This window comes from Pelobates fuscus, chromosome 6 (assembly GCF_036172605.1).
Source record: "Pelobates fuscus isolate aPelFus1 chromosome 6, aPelFus1.pri, whole genome shotgun sequence".
Classification (NCBI taxonomy): Eukaryota; Metazoa; Chordata; class Amphibia; order Anura; family Pelobatidae; genus Pelobates; species Pelobates fuscus.
This window is the reverse complement of record NC_086322.1, coordinates 1,832,210-1,846,606: the sequence shown is the minus strand read 5'-3', so window position 1 is coordinate 1,846,606 and position 14,397 is coordinate 1,832,210. Positions and strand designations below refer to the sequence as shown.

At 43.8% G+C, this 14,397-nt stretch overlaps 1 protein-coding gene across 1 annotated transcript in view; it reads right to left on the bottom strand.

The window, feature by feature from the left end:
* Positions 1–14,397, bottom strand: part of LOC134614083 (coagulation factor XI-like) — a 111,267-nt gene that overhangs the window by 58,387 nt on the left and 38,483 nt on the right. The window contains exons 6-7 of the mRNA XM_063457503.1: positions 10,976–11,088; positions 3,869–4,025 (exon numbers count right to left, since the gene is read on the bottom strand). Of these exons, the coding sequence (XP_063313573.1) occupies positions 3,869–4,025; positions 10,976–11,088 (270 nt within the window). The remainder of the gene's footprint in view (positions 1–3,868; positions 4,026–10,975; positions 11,089–14,397) is intronic.

Sequence of the window (14,397 nt, the reverse complement as noted above, 5' to 3'; positions counted from 1 at the left end):
ACAGTAATTGTTTGTGATGATACCCTTATGTATATTGAGGTGACACTGAATTAAATTTTAAGTATACCTAGATTTATATTTTATTTTGTAATTAGTAGGTTTGTAATTTGTGATCTCTTAATTTTTTGAAATGTTTCTCTTTATTTGTTGGTGTCACGATTGTAATCGTGCCATACGCTAATATTGTACTGTCAGAAGCCTTACCTATGGCTCCACACTTCTTTTGTTACTTTTAGATGTTCCTGGTGTCCTGTTCTCCTTGTCTCTATGCCTCGACTCTGCACACCTGTACTGGATATGTGGCTGATGCCCTCCTATATAAACTCCGCCTTGATGTCTGCACATTGTCAGATCATTTTGTTCCTGTTTGCTGTTAAATCTGACTCCTGGTTTTCGATCTCTCTGCTCGTCCTTCGTTTTTGCCTGTCTGCTGCGTGTCCTGACTATTCCATCCCTGACTACGCTTTTGGTTATTCCTTGCCTGTACCTCGTTCCTGGAAGCACTGGTTATTATCAGCCCCAGTGCACTGTTTCACAGCCTTGGGGGTTTCTACCTTGAGTCCCATTGGCTTGTGTAAAAATTGCAAAGGGTGCCTTAACTCTGCGTGTTGACTCCACTCTCAAGGTAAGATCACAGATTACGATCTGACCATGGAGTCTGCAGAGTTGAAGAAAGCCCTAGCAGCCTTTATCCAGCAGGTCTCTCAGCTTACCCAAGCTTTACAGGGCTTACAGCGGGAACGGACTTCCCTTAAAGGGAAAGTACCTTGCATACCTGAACACACGGAACCGCTGATTAATTTGTCTGAGAAGTTTTCTGGGATCCGGTCCAAGTATGCTACATTCAAAATGGATTGTGAGGTCCTGTTCTCCTTGAAACTGATCACCTATGCCACAGATTTCGTTAAGGAGAGGACTGCCATCACCCTGCTGTCGGGGCATCCTAAGATGTGGGCTCATCAATTATTACTCGCCAAAAGATCCTGTCCTGAATTTCTGGAGGCCTTTATTCAGTCCCTGGAAGTACACTGCAATATGGCACGAAAACCTTTTGTTTCCAGAACACCTTCAGTTACTCCACGGAAAAGGCATCCCAATCTGGAAATGGATTATACTGCCCTTGGACTGATAACTGATAACTTTGCTAGCTCAACCACTTGCAAGTTGCATGAAGATCCTGAGTCTGTGTGTGACGGACCACTGGCACTCTGAGTACCTCCGCCAATTGATGCTCCTAGCGCTTGCCGAGGACTCCGAGCACTCCAACCGAGACCAGAATCTAGCTCCCAGTGGGTGAACCTCTCCTAAATCCAGAGAGCGTAGCAGGAACAAATCAAGCTCTTACAAGAGCTTACTCTGGGGAGTAAGTGATCATAGCAATCCCCACAGTGTAGGCATCCCTTCCCCAAAGCATGAGCCAAGGCTTCAAGAAAGGTGCAAGTAGGTCTGGTTTATTGAGGGCTACCTGCCCGGTATTTATGCAAGTGTCCACCAGGTGGACACTCCCCTAGGGGACCTGATGGAACAATGGGATATTAGCCAATCACAGACAATACAAACAAAAACTCCCACAGTGACATCCCAATCCCTCCTCTCTATCCTGGAGATAATTGGGAAGTAATCAAATTATCTCCCAGGACAGAGGCAAGACTCCATTAACCACATGGTTACAAAAATACATAAATTACACAATGTTACAATTACTACATAAAACATATACATGCAACATATCCCCAGATAGCTTAGACCTGAGCGCACATTATTACAGAATGGCGCTCAGATCACCTACATACAGTTCAATTGCCATGGAGCCAACGTCTTTCCCATAGTCTTTCGTTACACGAATAGGCTCCATGGCAAAGCTACTGGGGTAGCACTACTCACATACTGAAAGTTCCGAACGCCCTGGCAGAAATACACAAATAAACCTTTCTGCAGGGGAAAATACAGCTATCAGCACACGGGCCATAGTTGGAAGGCAGGAGGCTAGCCAGTAGTCCCCTCCAGGCACAATTGGCGAAGGGCACTTCGTCACACTGCGTATGCACCTGCCTTGGAGACCGAAGAGCTCATGGAGAGAGGGTTGGTCTCAGTCAAACAATCACCCCAGGAAAGGGCAAGAAGGAGGGCTCACAGACTGTGTTTCTACTGTGGGGAGAGGGGACATTTAATTTCCTTTTGTCCTATTCGCCCATTTAAACCTCAGGTTCTCCGTAAGGACACGAGTGTGTAGTACCCAATGAGGCCTGTATGCCGTCATGTTACCTGTCCGTGCTTGGGCACCCCGACCATTCCTCACTCTCCTGCGGTTGTTGCATCTGAAGCCCCACAACAACCTGTCACAGTAAAACCTGACAAACCTATACCTATGGAAGAATCAGCATCTAAGAAGGAACATGTCACCTGCCAGTGTATGACCACTCTTCAACCTGTTACAGCTGTTGCCCCTAGTATTATGCAGGAACCTGGTAATCCTATACCAATAGAGGATTCAGCTGTTAAAATGGCAAGTACCACTACTGCTACTTGTTCTGTGGAGAAAAACCCTCCTCCTGGCTACACTTGCGCATCTGATGGGACTCTAGTGGTTACAGAACACTTACAAGACTTTGAAAGGGCACTGCAAACCATCAAATCCACTCAAGCTGCTAGCTCCAAATTCAAGAAGTCCAAAAAGAAACAGTCTGGTTTGTGAGGGAGCTTCCTTGGCTTGTGTAAAATTGCAATGGGTGCCTTAACTCTGCGTGTTGACTCCACTCTCAAGGTAAGATCATTACAGTTGGGCACCGAGTTCTGTCAATTTTGCTGATGCTGTTTAACATTAAAGGGACACTATAGTCACCAAAACAACTTTATCTTAATGAAGTTGTTTTGGTGTACAGATCATGCCCCTGCAGGTTCACTGATTAATTCTCTGTCATTTAGAAGTTAAATCGCTTTTGTACCCCCTAACCACACCTCCCCTGGCTGTGACTCATACAGCCTACGTGGAAAAATATGGCTTAATTTTCAGATGTTAACTTGCTTTGTAAATTGAATTTTAATTACATACAGGAGGCCCCTACAGGGTCTAGCAAGCTATTAACAGAGCAGGACAAAATACATTCTAAACAGAATTTGCAATAAAGGAAGTGTAAACATTAGATGACTCTACAGGAAGTGTTTTGGGAGATCTGAGCAAATCACATGCAGAGAGGGGTGCCTAGGGCTGCATAAACAAAGTGATTTAACTCCTTAATAACAGAATCGAGCAGTGAGTCTGTAGGGGCATGATCTATACACTTAAGCTGCTTCATTAATATAAAGTTGTTCCAGTGACAATAGTGTCCCTTTACTAAAGATATAAACTGCTAAATCAGTGCATAACACTTCATTTCATGCAGACTGATGATACAGTCGCTCCGTGATCGGATGGATATACTGTACGTAATATCCTGACTGGTTTTCCATACAGGAGACTTGATACCGCTTGGTAGTTACTGTTTGACTCAGCCATAATCTATGTTTATTGATGGGAGAGACCAGTGAAAAAGTTGTAAAAATGAAATATTCGAAAATGACGGTTATGGCGCAAATAAAGCCAGAGCAGACAGAAACGGACTTCAGAATTGGTTTGAAGCAGTGCACCCCCTTTCATTATAAGGAATAATCCAGCATCCATTCAAGATCCTTAAATCAGCTGCCACATACATAACCTGGCAACGTTTCAACACCTCATGGTCTTGATCATGTCTAGTGCACTAATTAGAAAGTGTTAAACAGGTACGGGACTTTCTTAATTTAGCAAGTGAATTGAGAAATGTGCAAAGAATCCTCTCCATGGATGAAATACGAATTTTAAAAATGAATGTCATTCTGCGTCACTTACCACGAACTCTGGTGAAGGCTGTACGTAAAAAACTGGCACTCCGAGTTCTGGTTACAAGCCTGCTGGCACACAGCAACATCAAAGGCTTTCAAACTAGAGATTACTGTCCCAGAGAAGAAAATGTCTGGAAATATCAGATCATCACATCCATAGGAGCCTGGAAAAGGGAAGCAATGTGTCAGCCATGCCATTGAGTGAATTCTAACAGTCTGTATTATCCCATGATAACCACATAGCAACCAACTCATCTCTAGAGAGACTTACTAATCATTTACTAACCAACACCAATAGCACATAGTACCCACAATCTAACCAGCATATCTCTAGAGAGACTAATTGTGACGGTTACCCCAAATGGGATGTCCTTTTCCCTTAGTCTTGAGCAGCGCTGCAGTGTTCTCCAGTTGATATCCCAGCGGACTATGAATCCCAAAAGCTAGTTATAGCAGTATAGCTGTTCCCTACAATTACGAGACGAGGCTACATGTTGAGGGTTAAGCAGGAATGGTTTAATGGTAGCTACACTGGCCTTTTATGCAAGTCCCCATGCAAGGGTGACACCCACATGGACCTTGTTGGGGATTGAGACACAAACTTATACACCAATAATAACAGTGATACAATATAAGGCACTCCCACACATGGCCTACAATCCCTCCCCTCTGCCTAGGAGATAATTGAGTCAATTACTGTACCAGGTCAATTATCTCAAGGTGAAAAATAACATTCTGAAAATACCCCAAAATCACACATAAACCCCATTTAAGTATATCCCCTGATAGCCCCGATCTGGATGAGCAACATATCCAAAAATCACCCAAATCGGTTCAGGGGTTCGGGATTTGTATGGAAGTCTTATTTCTGACCAACCGCACACGAGGTTCCTACCCAGAATAGTACCATCAAATTAGACTGTGTGGCCGGTCTCTTTCGTGAACTTCAAAATGTAGCAAAATGTCTCGAATAGCTGTTTGTGGGAAAGCTAGCCGTGTGCCCCTTGTTCGGGAGCTGGTTTTCACTGAACACTGCCTCTTTCAGATTGATTGGATTGAAACTAAGTGGAAGTCTCAGCGGTGTACAGGCCATCGAGTGTCCGAAAATAGTTCCATACACTCAACGACCAAACACCGCTGGACGTGTACGACAAAAGAAGATGGCCGCCGCCACGTGTTCATTCATACGTATCGACAGCCATCCAGTGAGCCACCTAGTACGTTCAGACTTGCGGTTAGAGTAGGTGTCAAGGTCAATTGGCGGCACACGACTGCTTTGGGTGGTCCAAGGGTTTGGTAGAAGGTTCAGTATACGAACCAGCTGGGGCAAAATCTGTTCAGTTGAGTGAATTCCCATCTAGGTGAAATGAATAAAAATAATGTCCTGAGCAGGGCGTTTGGAACACTCCAGCAGACCCAGCTTGACCCTTTTTGGGTAATCAGAGGTTAAGCGTCCCAGAGCATTCCCCAACAAGACCTCAGCGGGCACACATTCCATAATTCCTACGGTTACTATGCCGGATCCGGCTCCCCAATCCAGATGTACACAGGCAGTGGGGCGGTGAAACACAGCTCTCCCAGCCACCAGTACCGCAATGGTATGTTTAGAACGCTCCTCTGGTTTGACTAGGTGTCGCTGGACCAAGGTTTCGTAATCCTTGAGTCCATTTATTTGTACCTCCTGTCGTTGCTGCTGTCGGTTGTCTGGGGAAGCCGCTTCTATGGGATCTGCCTCATATAGAACTCCCAAATATTCCTCTGAACTGGCCTCTGTTTCTACACAGTGAGCTGCTGTGGTACGGGGTGGTGTAGGGTTGGTTACCGGTAGGGGACATCTCCATTGTTATTTGCACTCACATGGCCCAACTCATGGCACGGGAAGCATTTAATCTTGGCTTGTTCCCGCGGATACTTAGGTGTCCCTTGGTAGCAAGAAGGGCCAGGGGAAACAGGAGTTTAGAATTCAAGGGTGGTGAGCAAAGACAGGAGCCCGGAATTCAGGGCGGGGAGGGGGTCTCAGGGTGGTCTGACCCATTCACCTGGTGTCAGCATACTCGTCTGCTAAGCGGGTGGCATACAAAGTGACATATCCCCCCAAAAAAAAAAAAAAAAAAATCACACCGCTCAGATCAGGGGTTCAAAGGTTTTGACCGACCGCACGCACATTTTCATGCCAAAACAGTTCCAGAGAATTAGGCTGTGGGCCGGTCTATTTCCATTACTAAGTTCCGTTTGAATGCACGAATGGGGGTCATTCGTGCAAATAGTCAAAGTTAAAGTGGCGTTCGAATTGTCGAACGCACTTCGATTCCCTTCGATGTTGAAATCTGGAGAAGGTAAAGTTCAGCGGTGTTCGTGCCATCGCGTGTCCAATTTGAGTTCCATGAACTCGACGACCAAACACCCCTGAATGCGTTCGACTGAATTAAAATGGCCGCCGCCACTTCGACTACTTCGGCTGTATCCTTTCCAATAGAATTTTCCTTTCCAACTACCACCCAGCCGTTCGTCAATAAGCTGCGGTTAACCACATCTTCTGGGAGGTTAAGGAGCAGCACACTCCACTTGCAGGGTGGTCGTCGTTGTTAGGTGCATAGGAGAAGTTAAATTTACTGAACAAACCAACAAACATATAATGGGAAATATAAAATCCAGGTATATAGTGAGAAATATAAAATCCAGGGACAGAGAGGTCGATCACAGAAGTGTTCTAAGATTACTGGGTGCTAGCTTGACACCCAGTAATCCAGTGGGAGGTGGTGCAGTGTAGACGGCATGCCCATTCCATATGCGGATCTCCCACTTTATTTTTAGACTACCAAAATCGCCTGCGATAGGCCTCAGGAATGACAGCATAGTGGGTGAGTAGGGCCTCTTTAATCAAGTGGTACTGGTTGATTTCCTCGTTGGGGATGGCTTGAAAGGCTTCTGATGTTTTACCAGACAATTTGCCTGACAAAATGGTGACTTATTCTTCAGAGAGTACTTGATGCAATGCACATTGTCTCTCAAAGTCCGTGAGCTAGCCGTCAATTTCTCCTTCTGCTTCCAGGAAGGACTTGAAGGCTGCGAATGGTACCTTTCGACGTTCAGCTGCAGGTGTAGGATTAGCTTCCACTGGGGTTGCAGGTCGATGTGCTGTTACCAAGTGCAAATGGTATTGCCTCTTTTCACGGGCCTCAGCTTCCACAGTGCTGAACATTTGGGCAATTAGTTTTTCCGATGGGTTTCAGCCCATACATCGCCAAACGTGAACGAACAATCCGTAGGGTTTCACTTTCCTCTACGTTCGGGACATTTTGTTCAGCCATTACTGGCTGAACAAAGAGACTTACTAATCATTTACTAACCAACACCAATAGCACATAATACCCACAATATAACATTATTATTATTATTGTCATCGCCATTTATATAGCGCCAACAGATTCCTTCTGCTTTACAATATTATGAGAGGGGGGGTGTAACTATAAATAGGACAATTACAAGAAAACTTACAGGAACAATAGGTTAAAGAGGACCCTGCTCAAAAGAGCTTCCAGTCTATAGGAGGTGGGGTATAAAACACATTAGGACAGGAAATATCAATAAAACAAGGTGGGAGTGAAGAAGGGCTGGAGGAGAAAGTAAAGTGTTGCCCTTTAGGAGAGAGCGAGAGACAGGTATGTGAGGTAGAGGTTACTGTAGGAGGCCATAAGCTTTCCTAAAGAGATGGGTTTTAAGGCACTTATTAAATGATTGAAGACTAGGGGAGAGTCTGATGGCGGTAGGCAAATCTCTAGAGAGACTTACTAATTATTTACTAACCAACACCAATAGCACACAATGCCCACAATCTAACCAACACCAATAGCACATAATGCCCACAATCTAACCAACAACAATAGCACATAATACCCACAATCCAACCTGTTTGCCCGCCTCCTACCCTGAAACTATGGGCCCTGTGATAACCCATGTTCAAAAATACTGTTTCTGCCCCTTGGACTTTTAACTGGAACAGATTCAAACATCTAGCAGCGGCCATCTTAAATTGTCCAGCAGTGTTTTGTCGTCGAGTGTATGGAACTGTTTTGTGTCTGAAATTCCTGAACCAATCTGGGTGATTTTTGGATATGTTGTTTTGTGGGGATGTTGTATTTTGGGGTACTTTTGGGGGTTTGTAAAACTGTATGGTTTTTCTGCTTAGAGTTAATTGAGTTAGTCCATTGTCTCCGTAAATTATATCACAGGCAGAGGGGAGGGATTGTTACACTGTATGGGAGTGACTGAATGTAAAACTATGTTTTTATTGGCTTGTTGTTCCTGTGTCCCTGTGCCCCACAAGGCCCACCTGGGTCGTAACCTTGTGGGGAAAACTGTATAAAAGACCAAGCTATTCAATAAACCCTCAGATCTGCTGAGTTTCTGTCTTACCCTCAACATAGAGCCTCATCTCATGTGTGGGGGAAAAAGGCTGCATCTATACTGGGGGATTGCTATACTCTGTATACTCCCTTGGGCTATAATCACTAAGCTCTTTTAAGAGCTATTCCTGCTTAACTCTTTGGAGGAAGAGAGGTTCACCCACTGGAACCTCTTAGATAGGACACGCTGCACACCATATATTACACACTAGATATTAGATATGACACGCTGCACGCCATATATTACACACTAGATATTAGATATGACACGCTGCACACCATATATTACACACTAGATATTAGATATGACACGCTGCACACCATATATTACACACTAGATATTAGATATGACACGCTGCACACCATATATTACACACTAGATATTAGATATGACACGCTGCACACCATATATTACACACTAGATATTCGATATGACACGCTGCACACCATATATTACACACTAGATATTCGATATGACACGCTGCACACCATATATTACACACTAGATATTAGATATGACACGCTGCACACCATATATTACACACAAGATATTCGATATGACACGCTGCACACCATATATTACACACTAGTTATTAGATATGACACGCTGCACACCATATATTACACACTAGATATTCGATAGGACACGCTGCACACCATATATTACACACTAGATATTAGATCTGACACGCTGCACACCATATATTACACACTAGATATTAGATATGACACGCTGCACACCATCTATTACACACTAGATATTAGATATGACCCGCTGCACACCATATATTACACACTAGATATTAGATAGGACACGCTGCACACCATATATTACACACTAGATATTCGATATGACACGCTGCACACCATATATTACACACTAGATATTAGATATGACACGCTGCACACCATATATTACACACTAGATATTAGATATGACACGCTGCACACCATATATTACACACTAGATATTAGATATGACACGCTGCACACCATATATTACACACTAGATATTCGATATGACACGCTGCACACCATATTTACACACTAGATATTAGATATGACACGATGTATTACACACTAGATATTAGATATGACACGCTGCACGCCATATATTACACATTAGATATTCGATATGACACGCTGCACACCATATATTACACACTAGATATTCGATATGACACGCTGCACACCATATATTACACACTAGATATTAGATATGACACGCTGCACACCATATTTACACACTAGATATTAGATATGACACGATGTATTACACACTAGATATTAGATATGACACGCTGCACGCCATATATTACACATTAGATATTCGATATGACACGCTGCACACCATATATTACACACTAGATATTCGATATGACACGCTGCACACCATATATTACACACTAGATATTAGATATGACACGCTGCACGCCATATATTACACACTAGATATTAGATATGACACGCTGCACACCATATATTACACACTAGATATTAGATATGACACGCTGCACACCATATATTACACACTAGATATTAGATATGACACGCTGCACACCATATTTACACACTAGATATTAGATATGACACGCTGCACACCATATATTACACACTAGATATTCGATATGACACGCTGCATACCATATTTACACACTAGATATTAGATATGACACGATGTATTACACACTAGATATTAGATATGACACGCTGCACGCCATATATTACACATTAGATATTCGATATGACACGCTGCACACCATATATTACACACTAGATATTAGATATGACACGCTGCACACCATATATTACACACTAGATATTCGATATGACACGCTGCACACCATATATTACACACTAGATATTAGATATGACACGCTGCACACCATATATTACACACTAGATATTCAATATGACACGCTGCACACCATATATTACACACTAGATATTCAATATGACACGCTGCACACCATATATTACACACTAGATATTCGATATGACACGCTGCACACCATATATTACACACTAGATATTAGATAGGACATGCTACACACCATATAGTACACACTAGATATTAGATATGACACGCTGCACGCCATATATTACACACTAGATATTCAATATGACACGCTGCACACCATATATTACACACTAGATATTAGATATGACACGCTGCACGCCATATATTACACACTAGATATTAGATATGACACGCTGCACACCATATATTACACACTAGATATTCGATATGACACGCTGCACACCATATATTACACACTAGATATTCAATATGACACGCTGCACACCATATATTACACACTAGATATTAGATATGACACGCTGCACACCATATATTACACACTAGATATTCGATATGACACGCTGCACGCCATATATTACACATTAGATATTAGATAGGACACGCTGCACACCATATATTACACACTAGATATTAGATATGACACGCTGCACGCCATATATTACACACTAGATATTAGATAGGACACGCTGCACACCATATATTACACACTAGATATTCGATATGACACGCTGCACGCCATATATTACACATTAGATATTAGATAGGACACGCTGCACGCCATATATTACACACTAGATATTAGATATGACACGCTGCACGCCATATATTACACACTAGATATTCAATATGACACGCTGCACACCATATATTACACCATATGACTTACACGCTCCCCCTGTGCAGCAGTCTTTCTGACTGAATCCAGATTGTGCTTCAGGTGTTGCTGTAATCATGGCTGGAGACGGCAGGTTTGTAAAATACTGCAGGTAACAGCGAGGTCTGTGAGATACAGAGGGAAGTTACTAAGGTACATCACTGTGATATTAACCAATCTCAATACAACACATCAGCACCACTGAAATATCACACATACCCTACCATCTATAATACACCTACCGTCCTCCTCCTCCTCCAAATAACTCCCCTCTATTATACACCTACCGTCCTCCTCCCCCTCCAAATAACTCCCCTCTATTATACACCTACCGTCCTCCTCCTCCAAATAACTCCCCTCTATTATACACCTCCTCCTCCTCCAAATAACTCCCCTCTATTATACACCTATAAATAACTCCCCTCCCCTCCAAATAACTCCCCTCTATTATATAGGTAATAATACACCTACCGTCCTCCTCCTCCAAATAACTCCCCTCTATTATACACCTACCGTCCTCCTCCTCCAAATAACTCCCCTCTATTATACACCTACCGTCCTCCTCCCCCTCAAAATAACTCCCCTCTATTATACACCTACCGTCCTTGTGACGAGACCAATCTCGCCACATTGCATTGGAGGAGCCTGGTTGCCCGCCTGCTGTCCTTGGACTATGGACCAGACTTTAAAAGACTTATTTTCCCTGTGGATTTTATCTACCGAACAAACTACCGATTGCACGACCACCTAGGAGCGGGAGTGTGCCACCAATTGACCACCCTGAAGTTGCGGTTAACCGCAGCTTAATTGACGAAGCCAGGGTGGTCTTTGTTCGTCGACTGAACACGTGGCGGCGGCCATTTTACAAGTCCCGTACGGCCAGCGGTGTTCGGCACCTAAACTATGGAACTATAAACGGACACTTAACACGAACACTTTGCACGAACACCGCTGAGCCATCCGTCTCCTGGTTCCCATTAGTGGGGATGTAGCTGAACAGCCGTACCTTCGGTATTTTTATGTGAACTGTGGTAACCCAGATAGCTATGCCATGGAGCCTATTTGTGTGATTAAAGACTTTGGCTCCATGGCGATTAAACTGTATTCGTGTGGTCTGGGTGCCACTCACCTAAAAATGTGCACCCAGACCTGAGCTATCTGGGGATATGTAACATGTCTGTGTTTAATGTAATAAAAGTAACTTTATATATTTTAAAGCATAATACTGTATTTAGGTCCCCACATGTGTAATGGAGTTTTGCCTTTGTCCTGGGAGATAATTGGATTACTTCTCCAATTATCTCCAGGGCAGAAGGGAGGAAACCAGGATTCATTGTGGGGATGTTTTACTTCTGTTTGTCCTGAAATGCTAAGTGTCTGCCTTTTGTTACAGTCTTCCATTTGGTCCCCTAGGGGAGTGTCCACCAGGTGGGAGACTTGCATAAATACAGGGGCAGGTAGCCCTCAATAAACAGACCACTGCTTGACCCCCAACACGGAGCCTTGTCTCGTCCTTGGGGGGATTCACTGTATGCTGTTGGAGATTGATTGCTAGGAGTGTAAGCTGATGTCTGCTTTTCCTGTTCGTCTGCTAGCAGCTATTCGTGAGGTTCCAGTTTGGAGTGCTACCTTATTCCCTTGTATGCCGTTCAGGAGTTTGGTGCATTCATTTATATCCAAATTCGTGAGTTTTGGTGCTTTTACAGTAGCTGTGCCTGTCTCTCAGAAAGGGGCATATCGCCTAAACGGATTTTAACCCCTTGTCTGCTGAAACGGTCCGTTACAGTCCTCCTCCTCCAAATAACTCCCCTCTATTATACACCTACTGTCCTTCTCCTCCAAATAACTCCTCTGTATTATACACCTACCGTCGTCCTCCTCCTCCAAATAACTCCCCTCTATTATACACCTACCGTCCTCCTCCTCCCTCTATTATACACCTACCGTCCTCCTCCTCCCTCTATTATACACCTACCGTCCTCCTCCTCCCTCTATTATACACCTACCGTCCTCCTCCTCCCTCTATTATACACCTACCGTCCTCCTCCTCCCTCTATTATACACCTACCGTCCTCCTCCTCCCTCTATTATACACCTACCGTCCTCCTCCTCCCTCTATTATACACCTACCGTCCTCCTCCTCCCTCTATTATATACCTACCGTCCTCCTCCTCCCTCTATTATACACCTACCGTCCTCCTCCTCCCTCTATTATACACCTACCGTCCTCCTCCTCCCTATATTATATACCTACCGTCGTCCTCCTCCCTCTATTATACACCTACAGTCCTCCTCCTCCCTCTATTATATACCTACCGTCCTCCTCCTCCCTCTATTATACACCTACCGTCCTCCTCCTCCCTCTATTATACACCTACCGTCCTCCTCCTCCCTCTATTATACACCTACCGTCCTCCTCCTCCCTCTATTATACACCTACCATCCTCCTCCTCCCTCTATTATACACCTACCGTCCTCCTCCTCCCTCTATTATACACCTACCATCCTCCTCCTCCCTCTATTATACACCTACCGTCCTCCTCCTCCCTCTATTATACACCTACCGTCCTCCTCCTCCCTCTATTTTACACCTACCTTCCTCCTCCTCCCTCTATTATACACCTACCGTCCTCCTCCTCCCTCTATTTTACACCTACCTTCCTCCTCCTCCCTCTATTATATACCTACCATCCTCCTCCTCCCTCTATTATACACCTACCGTCCTCCTCCTCCAAATCACTCCCCTCTATTATACAACACCCACCATACAGGTGTATATCACACCATACCCAGGAACTATAACCACTTCAATGAGAGGGATAATTTAATACTGAATGGAATGACAGCCATATGAGACTCCAGGCACCATAATCAATTCAATGAGATGGGATGGTTTAAACATTGATGGGAGGGACAGCGCCAATGGACTCAAGCCACTATAACCACTGTTATAGATCTCACAGTCTCCCTATAGTGTAGTTGTTAATATTTGGGGCAATAGAATTTGGTTGGTAAAGTTTTCTATTATATATAACCGCCTCCTCTCCATCCCTTGCCCTCCTGGTGATGTGTTTCCCTCTCCATCCATGTCCAGGAACTTCTGTCCACAAATCCACCAAACAGAAAAAAAGCAGAGCTTTTCACTAAACACTACAAAACAGGATAAACAATCGCATAGGTGATTGCCAATTCTGCTGTTCTACCCACATATCAGACTCACGATACTGGCAGTGATGGAACTGGAAATACCATTCTTGGTGTAATGAGCATAGCTGGGACAGGAGGGTGTTCTATGGAGACATGTCAATAAAGCCAGTACTGCCCAAAATGTGAAGTCCTGCCTGGATATGTGATGTAATTCCAGTAAAATAAAAGTTTAGCAGGCTAAGATTGCCACAAGGCATATGTATGTACATGTGTTTGTAGTATTAGTT